Below are 20,654 nucleotides of genomic sequence, written 5' to 3'. Positions count from 1 at the left end.
AAATGGCTAGAAGCATCCAAACAATGACTTATCATCAGTGCAGGTAAGATAAAAAAATAAAATCATTTTATCATCTACAATATATTATTTATTTTACCGTACAGTACATTAGTGATTGCTTTCATTTTATGGATCAAAATTCATGTTCAGATTGCTGTTTTTAAAAGTCTGGAATAGTTTAATCTGTTTGGAATTCCTTTGCATGGGAAAGTGTGCTTTGGGTTCGGAACGGATTACGTTTGAGAATCCAGGTATCACTGTATGTTGGCAACCAGGAAGAGGGCCTTCTTGGTGGTGGCGCCCGCCTTGTGGAACGCCCTCCCATCAGATGTCAAAGAAATAAACAACTAAATTAGACATTTAGAAGACATCTGAAGGCAGCCCTGTTTACAGAAGTTTTGAATGACAGACATTCTAATGTATTTTTAATCTTTTGTTGGAAGCTGCCAAGAGTGGCTGGGGAAACCCAGCAGGATGGGAGAGGTAGAAATAGTTTGTTGTTGTTGTTATTAATATTATTAGAAAATTGTATTAGATTAAAATAATTAGGTTTGATTCGTATTAATTTGGAAAGCCAATAAAAGGACTTGGAAGGCTGGACTGGCCTCTGGGAAAGGCTGCCTGCCTCCTGTCCGCGGGAAGGTAGAGTCAGAAAGGGCGGAGCAGCCCAACCCGGATCGGCTCCTGCTGGTGCGGGGAGGGGGGAATGGTAAAAGGGTGGAGAAGGAAGGAGGGCGGCGGCTGCGCCCTCGGCCGCGCAATTTGGCCACCTGCCTCCTCCCCTCCCCCCACCGCCGCTGCTGATTGACAGCCCGTGGAGTCGCGACTGGGTGGAGCCGCTGGGTGGGGTCAGGCAGTTGGGTGGGGGAGAGAGGAGCCGCCGCCACCGGCGCCGCGTCCAGCAGCCAGGCTCGCTTTTGCGCACACGGCGAGGGGAGCGCACTGCGCGGAGGCGGTGAGCGCGCCGGGAAGCGGACTGGGGCAGTGGGCGGTGAGTGGAGGCGGTGATGGGTGGGGTCAGGGACGGGCAAATGGGTGGGGGAGCGCGGCTCTGCGGAAGAGAGCCGCCGCCGCCCCCGGCGCGTCCAGCCAGGCTTGGGTACCCCCGGCAAGAGGTGCGTCCAGCGCGGAGCGGGCTGGGAGGTGGTCCTGCAGGGCGGTGGGTGGAGGAGGTGGTGGGTGGGGTGAGGGACAGGCAGATGGGTGGGTGAGCCTGGCTCGTCGGAGAAAAGCAGCCAGACAGGCTCGCTTAGCGCACGGGGATCGCCGGCGAGAGGAGCGGACAGGGAGGTGGTCCAGCAGGGCGGTGGGTGGAGGAGGTGGCGGGTGGGTGGGCAGGGAAGCGGTCAAGGGCGGTGGGCGGAGGAGGCGGAAGCGCGGAGGCGGCGCCAGCCTCCCGCAAACGGGAGCGGCAGAGGACGCAGCCGAGCCCGCCGGGAAGAGGAGGAGCTGGAGGCGTCTGTTACTAACGGAGGAGAGCCTCGGTTGGGCGTCTCCCGAGGGGGTGTGGCGGAGGTGGGGGCTTTCTGGCGCGGCTCTGCTGCTTCCCCCTCCCCCGCCGCCGCTCCCGGTTCTGGGGCTCGGGCAAGCTCCGTGATCCGATCCCACGGGTGATGGAGCCAGGGTGGCGGCCGCTGCGCCCCTGGTGGCGGCGGATTGGCGGTGGGGGGAAGCCTGGCTCCGGCTCGGGTTGACAGGTGGGGGCGGGGGCGGTGGTTGGAGGCGGTGGTGGGTGGGGTCAGGGACGGGCAGATGGGTGGGGGAGCCCGGCTCGGCGGAGAAGAGCAGCCACCGCCGCCGCCGCCACCATCACCACGGGGACCCGCGGAGAGAGGTGCGCCCGGCGCGGAGGCGCTAAGCGGGCAAGGAAGCCTCGGTCAAGGGCGGTTAGCGGAGGAGGCGGAAGCGCGGAGGCACCACCCCCCGAGGAAACGGGAGCGGCAGAGGGCGCAATCGAGCGCGCAGGAAAGAGGAGGAGCTGGAGAGGCCGGGCCGCTGCGCCTGTTATTACGCACGGGAGAGCCACTGCTGGGCCTGTCCCGAGGTGGGGTGGCGGGGTGGGGGGCTTTCTGGCGCGGCACTGCTGCTCTCTAGTCCCCCTGGTTCTTGCTGGCAGCGAGTCGGGGAGTGGGGGCCTGGAGCAGGCTCCGTGAGAACGATCCCGCGGGTGGAGCCAGGGTGGCCGCTGCGCTCCCGGGGGAGGCGAGGGAGCGAGGCTGGCTCGGCGTCGACAGGTGGGGGCGCCCCCGGGCGGTGAGTGGGTGGAGGAGGTGGAAGCGCGGAGGCGGTGCCCCCCGAGGAAATGGGAGCGGCGGGCAGCGCGCAGGGAAGAGGAAGAGCTGGAGGACCGGCAGCCGCGACTTTTACGCACGGGAGAGCCTCTGCTTGGCATCTCCCGAGGGGGTGCGCTCGAGCCCCTGTCTGGCAGCGAGTCCGGGGCTCGAGCAGGCTCCGTGAGAACGATCCATGGGTGGCCACTGCGCCCCCGGTGTCTGCGAGGCGATGGAGTGAGACTGGCTCCGGGTTGATAGGCGGGGGCGCCCCCGAGTGGTGGGCGGAGGAGGCGAAAGCGCGAAGGCGGCACAACCCCAGGAAACGGGAGCGGCAGAGGGCGCAGCCGAGCGCGCAGAGAGGGTTCCGGAACGGATTAAGTTTGAGCACCAGGGTACCACGCGGCTGGCTTCGTCTGAACTCAAATTCCCCCGTCTAATTTCCCTAGTTCGAAAAGATTGTCATCAGAGCGCCTGGATTGAAATTGTCTTTCCAAAACTTCACTTGTGGTTTATCACCACAACAGCTAATCACTTTGGGTTTTAGTCAAGCAAACAAGCTAAACAATCTCGAGCGTCAAAACAACTTGGCCACACTCGGGAAAATTTTTCCCATGGTATCACTACTTTCCACCTATTCGACTCTTTGGCACCCTATTTGCACAACTTTGATACAGTGGTACCTCAGGTTACATACACTTCAGGTTACATACGCTTCAGGTTACAGACTCCACTAACCCAGAAATAGTAAGGTAAGGTAAAGGTAAAGGTACCCCTGCCCGTACGGGCCAGTCTTGACAGACTCTGGGGTTGTGCGCCCATCTCACTTAAGAGGCCAGGGGCCAGCGCTGTCCGGAGACACTTCCGGGTCACGTGGCCAGCGTGACATCGCTGCTCTGGCGAGCCAGAGCCGCACACGGAAACGCCGTTTACCTTCCCGCTGGTAAGCGGTCCCTATTTATCTACTTGCACCCGGAGGTGCTTTCGAACTGCTAGGTTGGCAGGCGCTGGGACCGAGCAGCGGGAGCGCACCCCGCCGCAGGGATTCGAACCGCCGACCTTTCGATCGGCAAGTCCTAGGCGCTGAGGCTTTAACCCACAGTGCCACCTGCGTCCAGAAATAGTACCTTGGGTTAAAAACTTTGCTTCAGGATGAGAACAGAAATCGTGCAGCGGCAGCAGGAGGCCCCATTAGCTAAAGTGGTGTTTCAGGTTAAGAACAGTTTCAGGTTAAGAACGGACCTCTGGAACAAATTAAGTACTTAACCCGAGGTACTACTGTAATTCCAAAATAGCGACATGCTTCTACTCTCGCAAGATTGAATGTATCACCTTCAGCTGTCCTCGAGGGACAATTCCAAAAAATCTCACTGGGAAAAACTGTGGAGATGGCAGGACTGAATTGGTGGCTCATGTCCTTCTGGCCTGCGCTCTTTCCAAAGATTTCCAGAGCGGGATTATCACCCCTCTTTTCTTGTCCATTCCAGGTCGCGCCCCCACTGTTCCAGTGTTCTTCTTTTTGGCAGCTGCCAACAAAATATTAAACAGACTAAAACGTCAAACCTTACAAACTTCCCTAAACAGGGGTGCCTTCCAATGTCTTCTAAAAGTCAGAAGGCCCTCGGGAGAGGGATCCCAGTGTCTGGAGTGGAGACGCTCCTTCAGGTCTACAGGACCGAGGCTGTTGAGGGCTTTCAAGGTCAGCACCAACACTTTGAATTGTGCCCAGAAATGTCCTGGGATCCAATGCAGGTCTCGGCAGCCGCTCCCAGTTGCCACATTCTGGATTAATTGTAGTTTCTGGGTCACCTTCCAAGGTAGCCCCACATGGAGCGCATTGCAGTAGTCCAAGTGGGAGATAACCAGAGCATGCACCACACTGGCAAGACAGTCGGCGGGCAGGGAGGGTCTCATCCTCCGGAGTCTCAAGAACATCTTATAGGACGCTTATGAAAGCCTATGAGATGGCTATGAAAGCTGCTAAGAAATCTTCCATTGCATCCGCTAGCTCTTGCCCAGCACAACTTTTTAGAATAATTAGGTCAATAACGTCCTTAGGAGGACAACCAAATTTAAGCACAAATTCGACCCACAGCTGTGAGGCATTCGTGAGTTTTTTTGCGGAGAAAGTCCTGTTGCTCCGCCGTGACCTCCCTGCCAATTTAGATACAGTGACTGAACTGGAGGCCCCTCGACTGACTTCAGGTCCAGTGTTGGACCATTTCGATCGGATACTCCCTACTGATGTGGATAGATTCCTCCAAGTTGGTAGGCCCACCACCTGCCTCCTTGATCCGTGCCCGTCTTGGCTGATTAGGGAGTGTCCAGATGTTGCGCGGACCCCCCTGGTTGAAATTATCAATTTGTCCCTTGACACGGGGACATTCCCAGGGGAACTGAAGGAAGCAGTGGTGTGTCCACTCTTAAAAAAAACTTCATTAGATCCCTTAGACCTATCCAATTACCGCCCAGTTTCAAATCTTCCATACCTGGGTAAGGTAATTGAGAGAGCGGTTGCTGAACAGCTTGGTAGGTTTCTGGAGGAAACATCGGCATTAGATCCATTTCAGTCCGGTTTCCGTCCTGGTTTTGGGACGGAGACGGCTCTGGTTGCCCTAACAGATGATCTCCGTAGACAACTGGATCGAGGCGGGTCAGGACTGCTGATCCTTTTAGATTTGTCAGCAGCCTTTGACATGGTCGATCATGATCTTCTGGACCACCGCCTCGCAGACGTGGGGATACAGGGCATAGCCCGTAACTGGTTGTGCTCTTTTATCTCTGGTCGGGGACAGAGGGTGGCACTAGGGAGGGAAATGTCGTCGCGCCACTCCTTGGTGTGTGGAGTGCCACAGGGCGCAATTCTCTCCCCGATGCTTTTTAACATCTTTATGCGCCCCCTTGCCCAGACTGTTCGGAGCTTTGGGCTGGGCTGTCACCAATATGCTGATGACACTCAGCTCTATCTGCTGATGGATGGCCACAGTGACTCGACCCCGAACACACTGACCAGATGCTTGGAAGCTGTGGCTGGATGGTTTCATGGGAGCCGATTGAAACTAAATCCTTCGAAGACAGAGGTCCTATGGCTAGGTCGGGATGGTATGGGGATGAGGGACCAACTGCCTTCTCTTGCGGGGGCCCAATTAGTGCCATTGCCTTCCGTTAAGAGTTTGGGTGTAATCCTTGACGCCTCCCTTTCCATGGAGGCGCAGGTTACAGCAACAGCCAAGGCGACATTTTTCCACCTTCGCCGCATCAAGCAGTTGGTCCCTTACCTTTCCCGCCCCGACTTGGCCACAGTGATCCATGCGACGGTCATCTCCAGGCTTGACTACTGTAATTCGCTCTACGCGGGGCTGCCCTTGAAGCTGTCCCAGAAACTCCAGCGGGTACAGGATGCTGCAGCGAGGCTCCTCACGGGGTCTCTGCCATGGGAGCATATTCACCCAGTGCTTTTCAAGCTGCACTGGCTCCCGGTGGAGTACAGGGTCAGATTTAAGGTGCTGCTTTTGACCTTTAAAGCCCTTCACGGCCTAGGACCCTCGTACCTACGGGACCGCCTCTCCTGGTATGCCCCACGGAGAGCCTCAAGGTCCATAAATAACACCCTAGTGGTCTCTGGCCCTAAGGAAGTTAGACTGGCTTCAACCAGAGCCAGGGCCTTTTCAACTCTGGCTCCGGCCTGGTGGAACGCTCTGCCTCATGAGACCAGGGCCCTGCAGGATCTGATTTCTTTCCGCAGGGCCTGTAAGACAGAGTTGTTCCACCTGGCCTTTGGCTTGGAGCCAATTTGATTCCCTCCCTCCCTCTCTCTTTTTTTTCTTCTTTCTTTTCCTTCTCCTCTTGCGATGAGGCTACATTTTAATATTTTAATGTTCCATTATTTTAATGTTGTATTTTATTTTTGTTTTTAAGTTGTAATCATTCATCTTGTTCTTATTATTGCTTGTAAGCCGCTCTGAGCCCGGCCTTGGCTGGGGAGGGCGGGGTATAAATAAAAAATTATTGTTGTTATTATTATTATTATTATTATTATTATTATTATTATCCTGCATCCCAGATAGACCTGCCCTGGACACAGAATGGACCTGCGCCCCCATAGGTCCAAAATGACCCCCAGGCTGCGCACCTGGTCCTTCAAGGGCACAGTTGCCCCATTCAGGACCAGGGTGCCCCCCCACAACTGGACTTCAGTCTCGTCCAGATCTGTTAGCCACCATCCATCCTCCAACCGCCTCCAGGCACTCACACAGGACCTTCACTGCCTTCACTGGTTCTGATTTAAAAGGGAGGCTGAGCTGGGTATCATCCGCATACTGGTGAACCCCCAACGGAAACCCCCTGATAATCTCTCAGGTTCATTTAGAAGTTAAAAAGCATGGGGGGGTGAGAGACATTCCACAAGTGAGAGCCCAGGGGTCCAAAGACTGCTTATTGCTTTCCTTTTAGGTCTCGTTAGATAGAGAAATTCATGTTAAATTGCTGTTTTAGAGGTTTTTTTAAAGTCTGGGAGGCACACCCAGCCTGTGCTGGGTGGAGAGCGAGCAGCAGCAGGAACGCCCACATTCTTCCACTCTGGGCAGGGCCTGGGTAGCGCCAGGTCATGGAGAGGTTGCAAAGGGGATGGGCGGGCGCCACGCCTTGCACTTGGCTCTGGGCCAGATTCGCCTCCTTGCTTAGGGCTTGTCAAGGCAGCTGAAGCTGGGCGGAGAGGGACAGATGGACAGAGTAGAAATAATAAAATGATCCTTATTATCCCAGAAACCTCTGGCTGGCCTAAAGAGCTGGTGGGATGGGGGCACACCCAGCCGCCTGCAGCCGTGTCCGCACCTATGGCAGGAATTTCCTCCGGGCCTCGCCCTTCTCTGCTGGCAAATAAAGGGGGGGGGGAGAGAGAGAGGAAGAAGTCCAGGGAGGAAGAGGGAGGGAAAGAGAGAAGAGAGGATGAAGGGAGATTGGAGAGAAATGGAGAGAAAGAGAAAAAAGTAGAGAGAAAGAGAGGGGAGAAAGAGAGAGAGAAAAGAAGAAGTAGTAGTCCAGGGAGGGAAAGAAAGAAGAGAGGGATAGAGGAAGGGAGATTTGAGAGAGGAATTTGAGGAGCAAAAAAGTAGAGAGAAAGACACACACAGAGAGAGAGAGATGTGAAGGCAGGGCTTGCTTGAGCATCACAGGGAAGCCAGCCTGCAGGCTCTGTTGCCACAGCAACGGGATGCACCCAATAGAGCTTGGTACCTGGCCCCATCAGCATCAGCACCAGCAGCCTCAGACCAGCAGGGAGACCGGGTCCCTCTTGGCCCCCTTGGTGGGCAGGTGGGCAATGGAAGGGTCCCTTCTCCCTTTTAGGGGCCAGAGGGGAACTCTACGTTGCCCCAGAGGCCGAGCTCTGGGCCCTCCATCCTCTCGTCGCTGCCTTGTGCGCAGAGAGACTTTTGCCGTCCTGCCCGCCCCCCAAAATTCACACTCAAATTCCAAAAGTGAGGTGCGCTTTCCCCTAGAAAGAGATGCGGGCCTGGGTACCAGCTCCATCCTCAGGTGCATCCGGTTGCCATGGCAACAGAGCCTGCAGGCTGGCTTCCCTGTAATGCTCCAGCAAGCCTTGCCTTCACATATCTCTCCCTCTCCCCCCCTTCCTCTCTCTGAGCTGCCTTAAATCGGATTTTTAAAATAAAATGCTTTGGGCGGAAAAATCTTTCTCAAGATTTTCTCTTTAAGCTACTCCAAAGGCTATTCATCAGGAAAGAAGGGTTTGTTTAAAGTTTTTCATGTGTGCTGAAACTCAGTCAGGCTTCCTCAAAATCAGCCATCCAGATGTTTTTGACCTACAACTCCCATGATCCATAGCTAGCAGGTCAGGGATGCTGGGAATTGTAGTCTTAAAACATCTGGAGGGCTGAGGTTGAGGAAGCCTGCCCTAAATTTTTCTTTTAAAAAAAGTTTAAGCACATCAGTTAACAAACATGGATATATATACCATAATGTTGTTTTAGTTATTGTTTTAGTTAAATAAATTGTTTAAATAGTTATGAAGGACGTGATTCCTTTTCTCCTTCCAATCAAGCACAGCAGAAAAGTTGTCCAAACAGAAACAGTTAATTTATTAAACCTCCCCATAATTTTATAATTATTGGTCTAATAGTCTATGCATTTCTGAAAACTTATGACTCCAAAAAGGAAACATTCCTCCGGTTGTCCATATTAAGAGGAGGCCAGCAAGGCTGAACCTTTTTGTAAAAACAAAAACAAAAAACAACAACACAGATTCTATCATTCCAAAAAGGAAACCACCTTCTGCTTGTCAATATTTTAAAAAGGATGCCAGCAAGGTCGAACCTTTCTGTAAAGGCAGGGCACCCTGACTGGGCTTTCCTTTTGACTGTGGGTGGAGGTGGGAGGGTGGGTGCATTTTGGAGGGGTGCCCCACACCCGAGTCAGTTCTCTGGGACTGCCCTTTGCCAACTCTTGGAAAGGCCTTGGGGGTCCGGCTTCAGCCAGGGGGGCCCTTTTTGCAAAGCTTTTGGCGTCACTTGCAACCCCCAGCTTTCTGTAAAAAAAAGCATCTTCAGTTTTATTTGGGCAGGGAGCATCATGAGTGCTCACAGTCTTGGCCTTAGGACATCATCATCATCATCATCATCATACTACTATAGGGTTGTTGTTTGTATTTTGATTTCATGTATGCAATATTTTATGTGAACCGCCCTGAGGCGGTATAAAGATAAAATTAATAATAATAATAATAATAATAATAATAAAGAAGAAGAACAATAATTTCATTTAAGAATTTTATGATTCCCAAAAGGAAACTTTCCTCTGCTTTTTGTAAAAAAAGGGATTTTATTATTCCAAAATCGAAACCTTCCTCCAGTTGTTAAGGGAATGCCTTGCTGGCATTAAGGGAATGCCAGCAAGGTTGAACCTTTCTGTATAAAAAGGGATTTGATGATTCCAAAAAGGAAACCTCCCTCCACTTCGCCATATTCAAAGGAGGCCAGCAAGGCTGAGCCTTTCTGTAAAGGGATTTCACTATTCCAAAAAGGAAACTTTCCTCAGCTTGTCTAAAAGTAAGTGGATGCCAGCTAGGTTGAACCTTTCTGTATTATTGCAGAAAGGAAACCTTCCTCCGATTGTCAATCAAAGGATGCCTGCAAAGCTGAACCTTTCTATTAAGACAAAAGGGGGTTTATGATTTCAATAAGGAAACCTTCTCAAGGTGTTCAGGAACCCAGACCTGACTGGCCCTTCTCTTCCCTTCCCCAGGCTCCCGGCACCTCTGCCCACCATGAGTTCCTCGCCACTGCTGGGTGACGGCGAGCTGCCGGCTGCGTTGCTGGGTGACATTAAGACCGAGCCCCCCGAGGAGCTGCTGGCCGAGCCGGTGGATCTGTCGGTCCACAAAACCAAGGTGCCACCAGTGCCCCAGATCCCTCTCTCCTGCTTCCGGACCGGTGCACCGCCCGCCGTGTCACCGGCGCCACTGGGCTCCGCGTCCTCAGCCATCCCAGCTGTCCTGTCTCCGGGCTCCATCCTGGCCTCAAGCCAGGGCAGCGGCGGGCAGCAGATCCTGCACGTGATCCACACAATCCCCTCGTTCCAGCTGCCCGGCAAGATGGGCAAACTCCAGACCATCCCGCTGGTGGTCCAGTCGCTGCCAGTCGTCTATGCCGCCGTGCCGGCCGATGGGGTGGCGGCAGCCGCCGTGACGGTGCCCCTCATCGGGGGCGACGGGAAGGACGCCGGGTCCGGTGAGGGCGCTGCAGGGTGGTCATAGATCATGACAATATTAAGAGCATGCCAGCAAGGCTGAACCTTTCTATAAAAGAAGGATTTTTTCAGCTTCCTCCGATTCTACACATTGAGAGGATGCCAGCAACGCTGAACCTTTCACAAAACGAAGGATTTCATTGTTCCAAAAAGGAAAGCTGCTTCCGATTGTCCACATTAAGAGGATGCTGAACCTTTCTGTAAAAAAAGGATTTCATTATTCCTAAAAGGGGAAGTAAACAAAGGCAGGGAGAAATGACCATGTCAGATCACTAAACTCCAGGAAACTACAAATATCTCCCGGAAAGTCTTGTCCTTTTTCTGAATGTGCCTTTGTTTTTCCCTGCAGTGAAAGTGGACCCCGGTTCTATTTGCCCAATTGGCATTGGCAGCGAGAGCGACGACAGCGCTTCGGAGAGCCGCCCGGCCTCCTTCCCCGAGCTCCAGAGAGAGTGAGTTTCCTGCCAGAGGATGCCAGCAAGGATGAACCTTTCTGTAAAGAAAGGATTTAAATCGAGTCTTACGGACTAGGGATTTAAATCGTGATTTAAATCGATTTAATTTATACTGTTGTTATTATTATTATTATTATTATTATTATTAGGATTAGGGTTAGCAATAAGGGTTAGAGATAGGGATAGGAGTTAGGGACAGGGATTAGGGATAGAGTTGTTGTTAGTTGAATCTTACTCTCAGGTTCTGCTGTTTCTCGTCCTTGATTTTGACTGTTTTTTTCATTGTTATTTTATTTTTAACAATGAGTGGCCCGATGGGAGTGGTATGGATCTAATAATAATAATAATAATAATAATAATAGGATGTTGAGTCTTACTATCAGGTTCTGGTGTTTGTCATGTGTCTGTTTTTTACTGTTTTTTTAATTGTTAGTTTATTTCTAACAATGAGTGGCCAGGTGGGCGGGGTAGAAATAATAAACTAGTACTAGTTAGTAGTTCTATTTTGTTACCCCCCTCCTCTCTGCCAATCTCTTGCCAGGCCTTCCTCCGTGAGCCAGATGCAGCAGACCGACTCCCCGGACCTCAAGAAGAGGCGCATTCACCAGTGCGACTTTGAGGGTTGTAGCAAAGTTTACACAAAGAGCTCACACTTAAAAGCGCACAGAAGGATACACACAGGTAGGGTCAACCTTCCTGGCATCCTCTTAATATTGACAATCAGAGGAAGACTTTTTTTTATCATAATAAATTCCTTGCTGGCATCCTCCTAATACTGACAATGGGATGAAGGGTTTCTTTTTGGAATAATAAAATCCCTTTGTTAAAAGGAAGGGACAGCCTTGCTGGCATCCTATTTATTTCATGTTACTAAAACAATAACCCTCTATTGCCGCCTGCAGGAGAGAAGCCGTATAAGTGTACCTGGGAGGGCTGTACCTGGAAATTTGCCCGTTCTGATGAATTGACCCGGCATTTCCGGAAACACACAGGCATCAAGCCCTTCCGCTGCTCGGACTGCGACCGGAGCTTCTCGCGCTCGGACCACCTGGCTCTCCATCGCCGGAGACACATCATGATGTGAAATTGGAGGGCCGGCGGTCACCCTCGGATCCCCCCCCCAGGGGTCAAAGGAGAAACTTTGGCAGAGTGAAGAACCATGACAGCGAGTTTGATACCCAAGCCAAGATGGGTGGAGTCTCTCGGACCTTTACCGAAAGGTTCAGCCTTGCTGACATTCTCTGAATAGGGACAATCGGAGGAAGGTTTCCTTTTGGGGATAAGAGGAATAACCTCAATTGACAGGTGCCATTCCCCTTTGGCAGAAGGGGTCGAGCCGGACTTGAACCTGAAACCTGGTTCGACCGATGGGGGTAGTTTCCCCTTTGGCGGATGGGGGGGGGTCTTTGGGCAACAGAGGAGGGTCTTCCTTGTACAGATCAATATATGAGATTTTGGGTAGAATATGGACATGAACATCTCCCCGGGTTCCGAGTGCGAGTGGCGCATTCCCATAGAAAGGGATTGATTGAGAGCTGTTTGTGGATTTTCCTCTCGAGCGAGAGCATTGATCGCTGAAACGAAAGCAATCGTCAATGGACTGTTTGATGAAGTAAATAAGACAGGACAGGGTTACTTTGAGTCTCAAACTTCAGTCCAAAGCGTTCCAAGTGCGAGTCATGCTTTCCCATAAAAGGAATGCAAAACTGATTAAGACAGCAATTTAACATGAATTTTGCTCTCTAACCAGACCATTGATCCCCAAAACGAAACCAATAATCAACGGACTGTACTATGAAATAAATAGGATCTTATAGATGATAGAAACTGAAATTAATTTTTTTCCTCACCTGCACTGACCTGATTGATCCGTTCCGGACTTTTAAAAACAGCCATTTGAATGTGAATTTTGCTCTTTATTGAGAATTTGATCCCCGAAATGAAACCAATAATCAATAGACTGTACGATAAAATAAATAAGATCTTGTAGATGATAAAAATTGGAATTTATTTTTTTCCTGACCTGTACTAGTGATAGTCATTGTTTGGATGGGGGTGGGTTTGATCCGTTTCCGCAATCACACAATCAATCAATCAATCAATCAATCAATAGCTGAACTGGGATCCACACAGTCACAAAAACCAATGAGCCACAGGTTGGATTCAGTACCAACAAAATGAAGTGTTCAAAGCAGATAAAAAAAACAAAACAGGTTTTGCAAGTGAAATTTCAATATTAGATAAAGAATTATTGCAAGAATTATTGCAAGACAAAGGTGATTTCTAAAATATATGGAATTTTATTGCAATTGGATGTAAAAGAGGTAATGATCCAATAGGCTATGGATATTGGTAGTAAAATGATTTGATTATCATCATGGGGGAAATTATGGATGGAGAGTTGGAGATTTGCGGCTTGCGAGGCGATAAAGGAAAATGGGATAAAGATGTTTAACAGATGGCATTTAACACAAAATTTAACACAATGACAGATGGTATTTAAGCAAAACATTCAAAATGTATAAAACAAAATCAAAAATGGGTCGGAGGGGAAACCAAGTAGATGGGGCACTCTTACAGGGCGTTTGAGCACCAAAGAAGGCTTCCTTTTGGGGATAATAAAATCCCCTTTTTTACAGAAAGGTTCAGAGTTGCTGGCATCCTCTTAATATGGACAAGCGGAGGAAGGTTCTTTTTTGGAATAATAAAATCCCATTTTTTACAAAAAGGTTCAGCCTTGCTGACTTCCTCTTAATATGGACAATGTGGCTGGGGGCCTCCATCTTTAGTTCTGGTGCCTTTTCATGTGCAGCGCCAAGTGGTCCGATCGGGAAAAACATCGCCCACAGGCGAGGCACCCAAAGGGTTTGGCACCCGTGTGTTTCCGGTAGTGGCGTGTCAGCTCGTCAGATCGGGCGAAGCACCATTCACACCCGTCCCAAGTGCACCGATATGGCTTCTCGCCTGGAAAGGGGGGCAGAAGAAAGAAGGAAAAGAAGCGGCGTTAGAAACATCTGCCCAGCCTTTCTCCTCCCAGGGCTCATTTTCGTAGCAGATGCCCAGGGGTTGGGGCTGCGGGTTCGAATGGCACCCAGAAATCGGAACCAGCGAAGGTGCTGGGTATGCCTGGAGGTGGTTGGAGGATGGATGGTGATTGAAATCCCTAGTCCGTAAGACTTGATTGAAATCCTTTTTTTACTGAGAGGTTCATCCTTGTTGGTATCTTCTTAATGTGGACAAGCAGAGGGAGGTTTAATTTTTGGAATAATAAAATCATTTTTTTACAGAAAGGTTCAGCCACTTAATATGGACAAGTGGAGGAAGGTTTCTTTTTTTGGAATAATAAATTTTCAGAGTAGTTTTTACAGTGTTACTGTAAGGAAAAGGACTTAATTCAAGTCTTACTTACTAGGGGTTTAAATTGTGATTTAAATCAAAATTTAAATCAAATCTACCCAGGATATAACTGTAAAAAACTACTCTGAAAATTTATTATTCCAAAAATGAAACCTCCCTCCGTTTGTCAATATTAAGAGGATTCCAGCAAGGTTGAACTAAAAAAATGTAATTTAATCATTCCAAAATGAAAACCTTTCTCCAGTTGTCCATATTAGGATACCAGCAAGGCTGAACCTTTCTGTAAAAAAGGATTTAAATTGATTCTTACTGACCAGGGATTTAAATGGTAATTTAAATCAACTGCATTTAAATCAAATCCACCAGGGGGCGGGGGACATTTCTAATTCCACCCCAATCATCTCCCTTACAAGCACATCTCACCGCCCTCAGGTTTAGCCGCAGCTAACCACATACCTGTGTGAGTCCTCTGATGTGCTTTCAGGTGAGAACTTTTGGTGTAAACCTTTGTGCAACCTGTGAAGAGATCAGGATGAATTGGTGGGGTGAAATAGTAGTAGTAGTAGTAGTAGTAGTAGTAGTAGAGGGCCTTTTTCACCGCCTCTATTGCATCTGCAGAAAACAGCAGCAGGAGACTCTTTCACGTGGTTCGCAATCTTATTGGAACCACCTGCACCACCGGTGCCTGGTAGGAACCCCAAGATCTCCTGCAATGCTTTTGCAAAGTTTTTTTTTTTTTTTTTTTTTTGCAGATAAAGTCACTCAGATTCAGAAGGAATCTGAATTGGTGGGAGCACCCTCACTTGTGGGGTGCCTCCCACCAATTCATCGTGGGAGCAGGGCCAGGGTGAGAGAGTGCTAGAGTCCTGTCTAATCAAGTTGCGTGGGATTAATTCCAATCTGTTACCTCCGAGGATGTGGACAGGCTGCTTGGACGAGTGAAACAAACCACCTGTCTCCTTGATCCTTGCCCATCCTGGCTTATAAAAGCTAGCCAGGAAGGGCTGGGCGATGGGCTTTGCGAGGTGGTGAATGCTTCTCTCTGTGAGGGAGCCTTCCCAGACCCACTGAAAGAGGCAGTTATCAAACTGCTTCTTTAAAAACCATCTTTAGATGCGGCCAATATGGCCAACTATCGCCCAGTCTCAAATCTTCCATTCTTGGGCAAGGTGATTGAGCTGAACAACTCCAGGCACGCCTTGAAGAAGCGGACCATTTGGATCCCTTCCAATTGGGATTCAGGTCTTATCATGGGACTGAAACTGCCTTGGTCGCACTGGTTGATGATCTCCAGCGGGCTAGGAACAAAGGTGAGAGCTGTTTCCTAGTTCTGCTGGATCTCTCAGCGGCTTTTGACACCATCGACCATAACATCCTTCTGGACTGTCTTGAGGGGCTGGGAGCTGGGGGCACTGTCATACAGTGGTTCCGCTCCTTCCTCCTGGGCCGTGTTCAGAAAGTGGTGGTGGGGGATGAGTGTTCAGACCCCTTGGCTCTCACTTGTGGGGTGCCTCAGGGTTTCGTCCTCTCCCCCATGCTTTTTAAAATCTATATGAAACCGCTGGGAGAGATCATCAGGGGGTTTGGGCTGGGTGTTAATCAGTATGCAGATGATACCCAGCTCTACCTCTCTTTTAAATCAGAACCAGTGAAGGCGGTGAAGGTCCTGTGTGAGTGCCTGGAGGCGGTTGGAGGATGGATGGCGGCTAACAGATTGAGGTTGAATCCTGACAAGACAGAAGTACTGTTTTTGGGGGACAGGAGACGGGTGGGTGTGGGGGACTCCCTGGTCCTGAATGGGGTAACTGTGCCCCTGAAGGACCAGGTGTGCAGCCTGGGAGTCATTTTGGACTCACAGGAGACGGTCAATTCTGTGTCCAGGGCGGCTGTCTACCAGCTCCACCTGGTACGCAGGCTGAGACCCTATCTGCCTCCAAACTGTCTCTCCAGAGTGGTGCATGCTCTAGTTACCTCTTGCTTGGACTACTGCAATGCGCTCTATGTGGAGCTACCTTTGAAAGTGACCCGGAAACTGCAATTAATCCAGAATGCGGCAGCTAGACTGGGGACTTGGAGCGGCCACCAGGACCACATAACACTGGTCCTGAGAGATCTGCATTGGCTCCCAGTACGTTTCCGAGCACAATTCAAAGTGTTGGTGCTGACCTTTCAAGCCCTAAATGGCCTTGGCCCAGTAGACCTGAAGGAGCATCTCCACCCCCATCGTTCAGCCTGGACACGGAGGTCCAGCTCCGAGGGCCTTCTGGCGGTTCCCTCATTGCAAGAAGTGAGGTTACAGGGAACCAGACAGAGGGCCTTCTCGGTAGTGGCACCCACCCTGTGGAACACCCTCCCTTCAGATGTGAAGGAAATAAGCAGCTATCCTATCTTTAGAAGACATTTGAAGGCAGCCCTGTTTAGGGAAGTTTTTAATATAATGCTGTATTGTTTTTAACACTTGATTGGGGGCCACCCAGAGTGGCTGGGGAAACTCAGCCAGATGGGCGGGATATAAATAATAAATTGTTGTTGTTGTTGTTGTTGTTGTTGTTGTTGTTGTTGTTGTAATAGCCGTGGCAATTATAATAATAATAATAGTAATAATAATAACAATAACAATAATCCGTATCAGCCTGAATATAAGCCTCACTTTTTCCCCAAATTCCGACCACGAAAAGTGAAAGTGCAGATTATATTCAGGCCACATGTCAATTTTAAGAGGATGCCAGCAAGGTTGGACCTTTCTGTAAAAAAGGAATTTGTTATCCCAAAAAGGAAACCTTCCTCTCCTTGTCAATATTCAGAGGATGCCTGCAAGGCTGTACCTTTGTCTAAAAATGGATTTTATTATCCTAAAAAGGAAACCTTCTCCTTGTTAATATTCAGGGGATGCCAGCAAGGCTGAACCTTTCAGTAAAAAAGGATTGGTCCTACCGGAGTAGTCACAATGATGGACCCTTCTCTTCTCCAGCTCCGGGTTGTTCCTCTGGCTGTACTTGGGGATCGGCACGGCGAGGGTCCGCAATCCACCATGCAGCGTTGGCATTTTGCCCTGGAGCGGTCCTTTCACCGACGAGGCAGCCTGGTCCTGCCTTTGAGAGATGCCCTCGGCAATCTCCGGGCTGCCAGGCTGTGAGTTTGGTGGTGACGGCGGCAGGCTGGTGCCCAGGGACAGGCACCCCAAGATCCGACCCGGGTTGGAGAAGACGTGGAAGGTGCTGCCAAAGTCGGGGAGGGTCTGCCATGCCCCGGCTGGGCCGGGCCTGGCCAAGAAGGTGCCGGGTTCCGATTTGACCCGGGCGAAGGGGGCGAGGGGCTTGGGGGGCCGGTAGAGGCCCGTGCGAAGGTGGGCGGAAGGTGGCTTCTCTGCGGAGAAGTATTCGTCGACCACAGAGGCGCTTTCCCGGCGGTACTTCTGCCCGACGTCCAGGGGGGTGGCGGGCAAATGTCCTGAGAGGTACTGGTCCATTTCAAAGGGGGCCTGGAAGAGAAAGGGCAGTTATTGGAATAATAAAATCCCCCTTTTTACAGAAAGGTTCAACCTTGCTGGCATCTTCTTATATGGACAAGCAGAGGAATGTTTCCTAATTGGAATAATGAAATCATTTTTTACAGAAAGGCTCAACCTTGCTGCCATCCTCAATATTGGCAACCATAGGAAGGTTTCCTTTTTGGAATCATAAATTTTCAGAGTCGTTTTTACACTTCTGTCAAAAATTACTGATTTGGTTCCACTCTTAGAAATACATAGAGCGAAGATTATGAAATGATGGTGAGGTTTAATAAGTTAACTGCCGATATCTGGACAACTTTTCTGCCATACTTGATTGGAAGGAGAAAAATAACCATTTCTTTAATAACCATTTATGTAAGTAAAGGAATAATATAGTACCATATGCATCCATGTTTGTTAACTGATGTGGTTAAACAATTTTTTTAAAATGAAGTGTAGAAATGACTCTGAAAATTTATGATTCCACAAAGGAAACCTTCCTTTGCTTGTCCATATAAGAGGATGCCAACAAGGTTGAACCTTTCTGTAGAAAAAGAATTTTATTATTCCAAAAAGGAAACCTTCCTCTGATTGTCCATATTAAGTGGATGCCACAGCGAGGTTGAAAAAGGATTTTATATCAATTCTCCCGGACTAGGGATTTAAATCGATTCAATTCAAATCAAATCCACCCTGCTTTTGCCCTCTTATCCTCAGAGTGTTCTCGAAGGAAAAAGAACAAGCATCTTGAACCCAGGGTCAAGACCAAGATTGAACGATGTGAGGAGCAAATATTGACCTTGGTCAATAATTTACTAGGGAGACAATAAAAAATGACATTGAGCCAAGTAAGTATGTACCGTATTGTCCCAAATATAAGCCTCATATTTTCCCCCAAATCCCAACCGTGAAAAACTAAAGGGTGCCTTATATTCAGGCCAATACAGTACCGTATTCAGGCCAATATGTGCCAATTAGGCAGGGGGTGTTTAATGAATTATTGTTTTTATTTCAATTTTACGTATTTGATATTTTAAGTGAACGGCCCCGAGACCTTTGGGTGTAGGGTGGTATAAAAATTAAGTAAGTAAGTAAGTAAGTAAGTAAATATATAAATGAAAAATAAATAAAAAAACCCAGAATATGGGGTTTTCCTGCAGCTCACTTACCTGGGCCAGAGCCTGTTGACTTTCTGAGATTTGTACCGTTGGTTGGATGTCTTCAAAGACATCTGTGTCTTCCATGTTGGCGGGTTTCGAAACTGGGCCGCAGTTCATCCTACCCACCCTGCCCTTCTTCTACTTGGCAGAGTTGCGGAAAAAACTCAAATCCGAGGAAAACAATGAGATTTTGGGGACAATTTGGCCCCTCAGAAAGCTGACTAGCCGGTTAATAATTTGGAGCAAGAATCCCAAATCTGTTGCACGAAAAATTCCCAATTTGCAGAGTTGTGAAACTCAAATTAAAGAAGAAAAGCAAGTTTTTTGGACAATGCAAAAATAAGGCCCTCTTCCTAATCTTGAGGAATCCAGTTGCTCTGCAGTCTCAAGAATCCCAAATCTTGTTGCAAGAAAAATTCCCACTTTGCAGTTGCAAAAAAACTCAAATCCGAGAAGAAAAAACAGGTTTTTTTGACGATGCAGAGAATCAGGCACCCGGAAGCATCTAATCTGCAGCTTTAAGAATATCCCAATCTGCGGCAAGAAAAATTTACCTGTCTGAAAGTGGGCAGTTCTTTCCCTCTGTCAGCCAATCAGGAGGGATCTCACTCAACTCCGGCCATTGAGAGGGCCAGAAACCCTCTTCTTTAAAGGAACACAAGATAGAAGGATTTTTTATTTTTTGTTGGAGAAATAGAAAGAAAGAAGGGCAGGTTTGGTGCAGTCTTTCCAGGTTGAATCTCCTCAATTCTCGGTGGTTCCCAGGCTATTTGGACCATTCCACTACTGAAATACAACAACAACAACAACAACAACAACAACAACAACAATAATATTCAAGTATATTATCTACACCCCGACCATCAGGCTGGGCTTCCCCAGCCACTCTGGGCAGCTCCGGACAGATGAAAAACAGAATAAAACCCTTTTAAGATTTAAATCCCTTTTTTACAGAAAGGTTCAACTGTGCTGACATCCTCTTAATACGGACAAGCAGAGGAAAGTTTCCTTTTCCTTTTTTTACAGAAAGGTTCAACCTTACTGGCATACTCTTAATATGGACAAGCGGAGGAAGATTTCCTTTTTGGAATCATAAAAGCCTCTTTTTTGCAGAAAGGTTCAACCTTGCTGGCATCGTCCGAAAATGGTCTGTATTTCGAGATGAGTCGGGAAAACATTAAAACATTAAAACATTAAAAAATAAAATAAAATAAAAAGCACTGGTTCTATGAAAATACGTTTGTGTGTAACGGTTTTTTTCTTCCTGAAACATTGAGAGTATCTAAAAAAACTGACGTCATCTTGCTCAGTGGCTGCCACAGCATGGAAACAGTTAATACAGTGTACGTGTTTTGTGCTGGATTGCGCCTATTTTTCCACCCACCACTGGCCTCCTTGGTGAGGTGTGTTTGCTGAGCCGGGTTTTCCTGGCAACCATTCCTGGAAAGCAATGAAGCTGCAAAATACAGCCTTTAACAGTACAACAACAACAGCATTTCCCTTGGCAGACTGTCTTGGCCACAACCGACATGCTGGGACAATGCGCTGGGGGGCGGGAGCATGGAGGGAATCACAATGGACCGGAAAATCGAATTAATCCCAAATGCATTCCTGTGAACACACCCAGGGATGCTCTGCATGCCAGAGGCGATAACCTTCGTACTTCCAACAAACATCGACCGCATCAGCCCTGGTTCCCAAGCACCCTGGTTCCCAAACACCCTGGTTTCTTAGTGCCTTGGTTCCCAAACACCCTGGTTCCCAAATGCCTTGGTACCCAAACGCCTTGGTAGCAAACACCCTGGTTTCCAAATGTCTTGGTACCCAAACACCCTGGTTCCCAAGTGCCTTGGTACCCAAACACGCTGGTTCCCAAATGCCCAAAACTCAGAAGTAAGTGTTCTGGTTTCTGGACATTTTTTGGAAGCTGAATGTCCGACGCAGCTGTTGGTGGTCCTTTCCAGGGTGCCTGTGCCAACTGGAATCGGCGTCTCAGCTTCTAGACATTCCGGACATCAAACAGACTTCCGGAGCAGATTCAGTTTGCCGCTTTTTCGGTTTCTTTGTTTTCGCGACTGTGCGGAACCTGGTTCAGCTCCGGATGGATGGATGGCATTACGGCAGAAATGGATCAAAGCCCCCCATCCAAACAACG

General features: G+C 49.1%; 2 protein-coding genes across 3 annotated transcripts; one reads left to right on the top strand and one right to left on the bottom strand.

Moving 5' to 3' along the window:
- The first annotated feature begins 1,729 nt into the window (after positions 1–1,729).
- LOC307208258 (Krueppel-like factor 8) lies at positions 1,730–12,489 on the top strand. The gene is given in 6 exon segments (XM_079962892.1): positions 1,730–1,807; positions 1,810–1,834; positions 9,531–10,015; positions 10,384–10,486; positions 11,031–11,170; positions 11,392–12,489. Coding segments are annotated over 6 exon segments (990 nt in total). The 5' UTR covers positions 1,730–1,752; the 3' UTR covers positions 11,574–12,489.
- A 280-nt stretch (positions 12,490–12,769) lies between these two features.
- On the bottom strand, positions 12,770–20,555 carry LOC307208266 (Krueppel-like factor 5). Of its 2 annotated transcripts, XM_079962906.1 has the most exons (4): positions 18,509–20,555; positions 16,781–17,327; positions 14,303–14,362; positions 12,770–13,453 (listed from the first exon to the last, which is right to left on the bottom strand). In XM_079962906.1, exons 1-4 carry the CDS (start codon positions 18,614–18,616, stop codon positions 13,275–13,277), a joined length of 894 nt encoding a protein of 297 aa, XP_079819032.1. In that variant the 5' UTR covers positions 18,617–20,555; the 3' UTR covers positions 12,770–13,274. The 2 variants fall into 2 exon arrangements, with proteins under 2 accessions (XP_079819032.1, XP_079819033.1); XM_079962907.1 differs by lacking the exon at positions 14,303–14,362.
- Positions 20,556–20,654: the final 99 nt, after the last annotated feature.

The sequence above is a fragment of the Podarcis cretensis genome (assembly GCF_951804945.1).
Source record: "Podarcis cretensis genome assembly, chromosome: Z".
NCBI lineage: Eukaryota > Metazoa > Chordata > Lepidosauria > Squamata > Lacertidae > Podarcis > Podarcis cretensis.
The sequence above is the reverse complement of the archived record's forward strand: the minus strand, read 5'-3'. Positions and strand labels throughout refer to the sequence as shown.

Excerpts from the sequence above, each read along its gene's own strand:
- LOC307208266 (XM_079962906.1), bottom strand. The coding sequence starts at position 18,616 with ATGAACTGCGGCCCAGTTTCGAAACCCGCCAACATGGAAGACACAGAT. Across the intron at positions 14,363-16,780 it reads CCATCATTGTGACTACTCCG|GTTGCACAAAGGTTTACACC; the intron begins GTAGGACCAATC and ends ATCTCTTCACAG. Across the intron at positions 13,454-14,302 it reads ACATCAGAGGACTCACACAG|GCGAGAAGCCATATCGGTGC; the intron begins GTATGTGGTTAG and ends CCCCCTTTCCAG.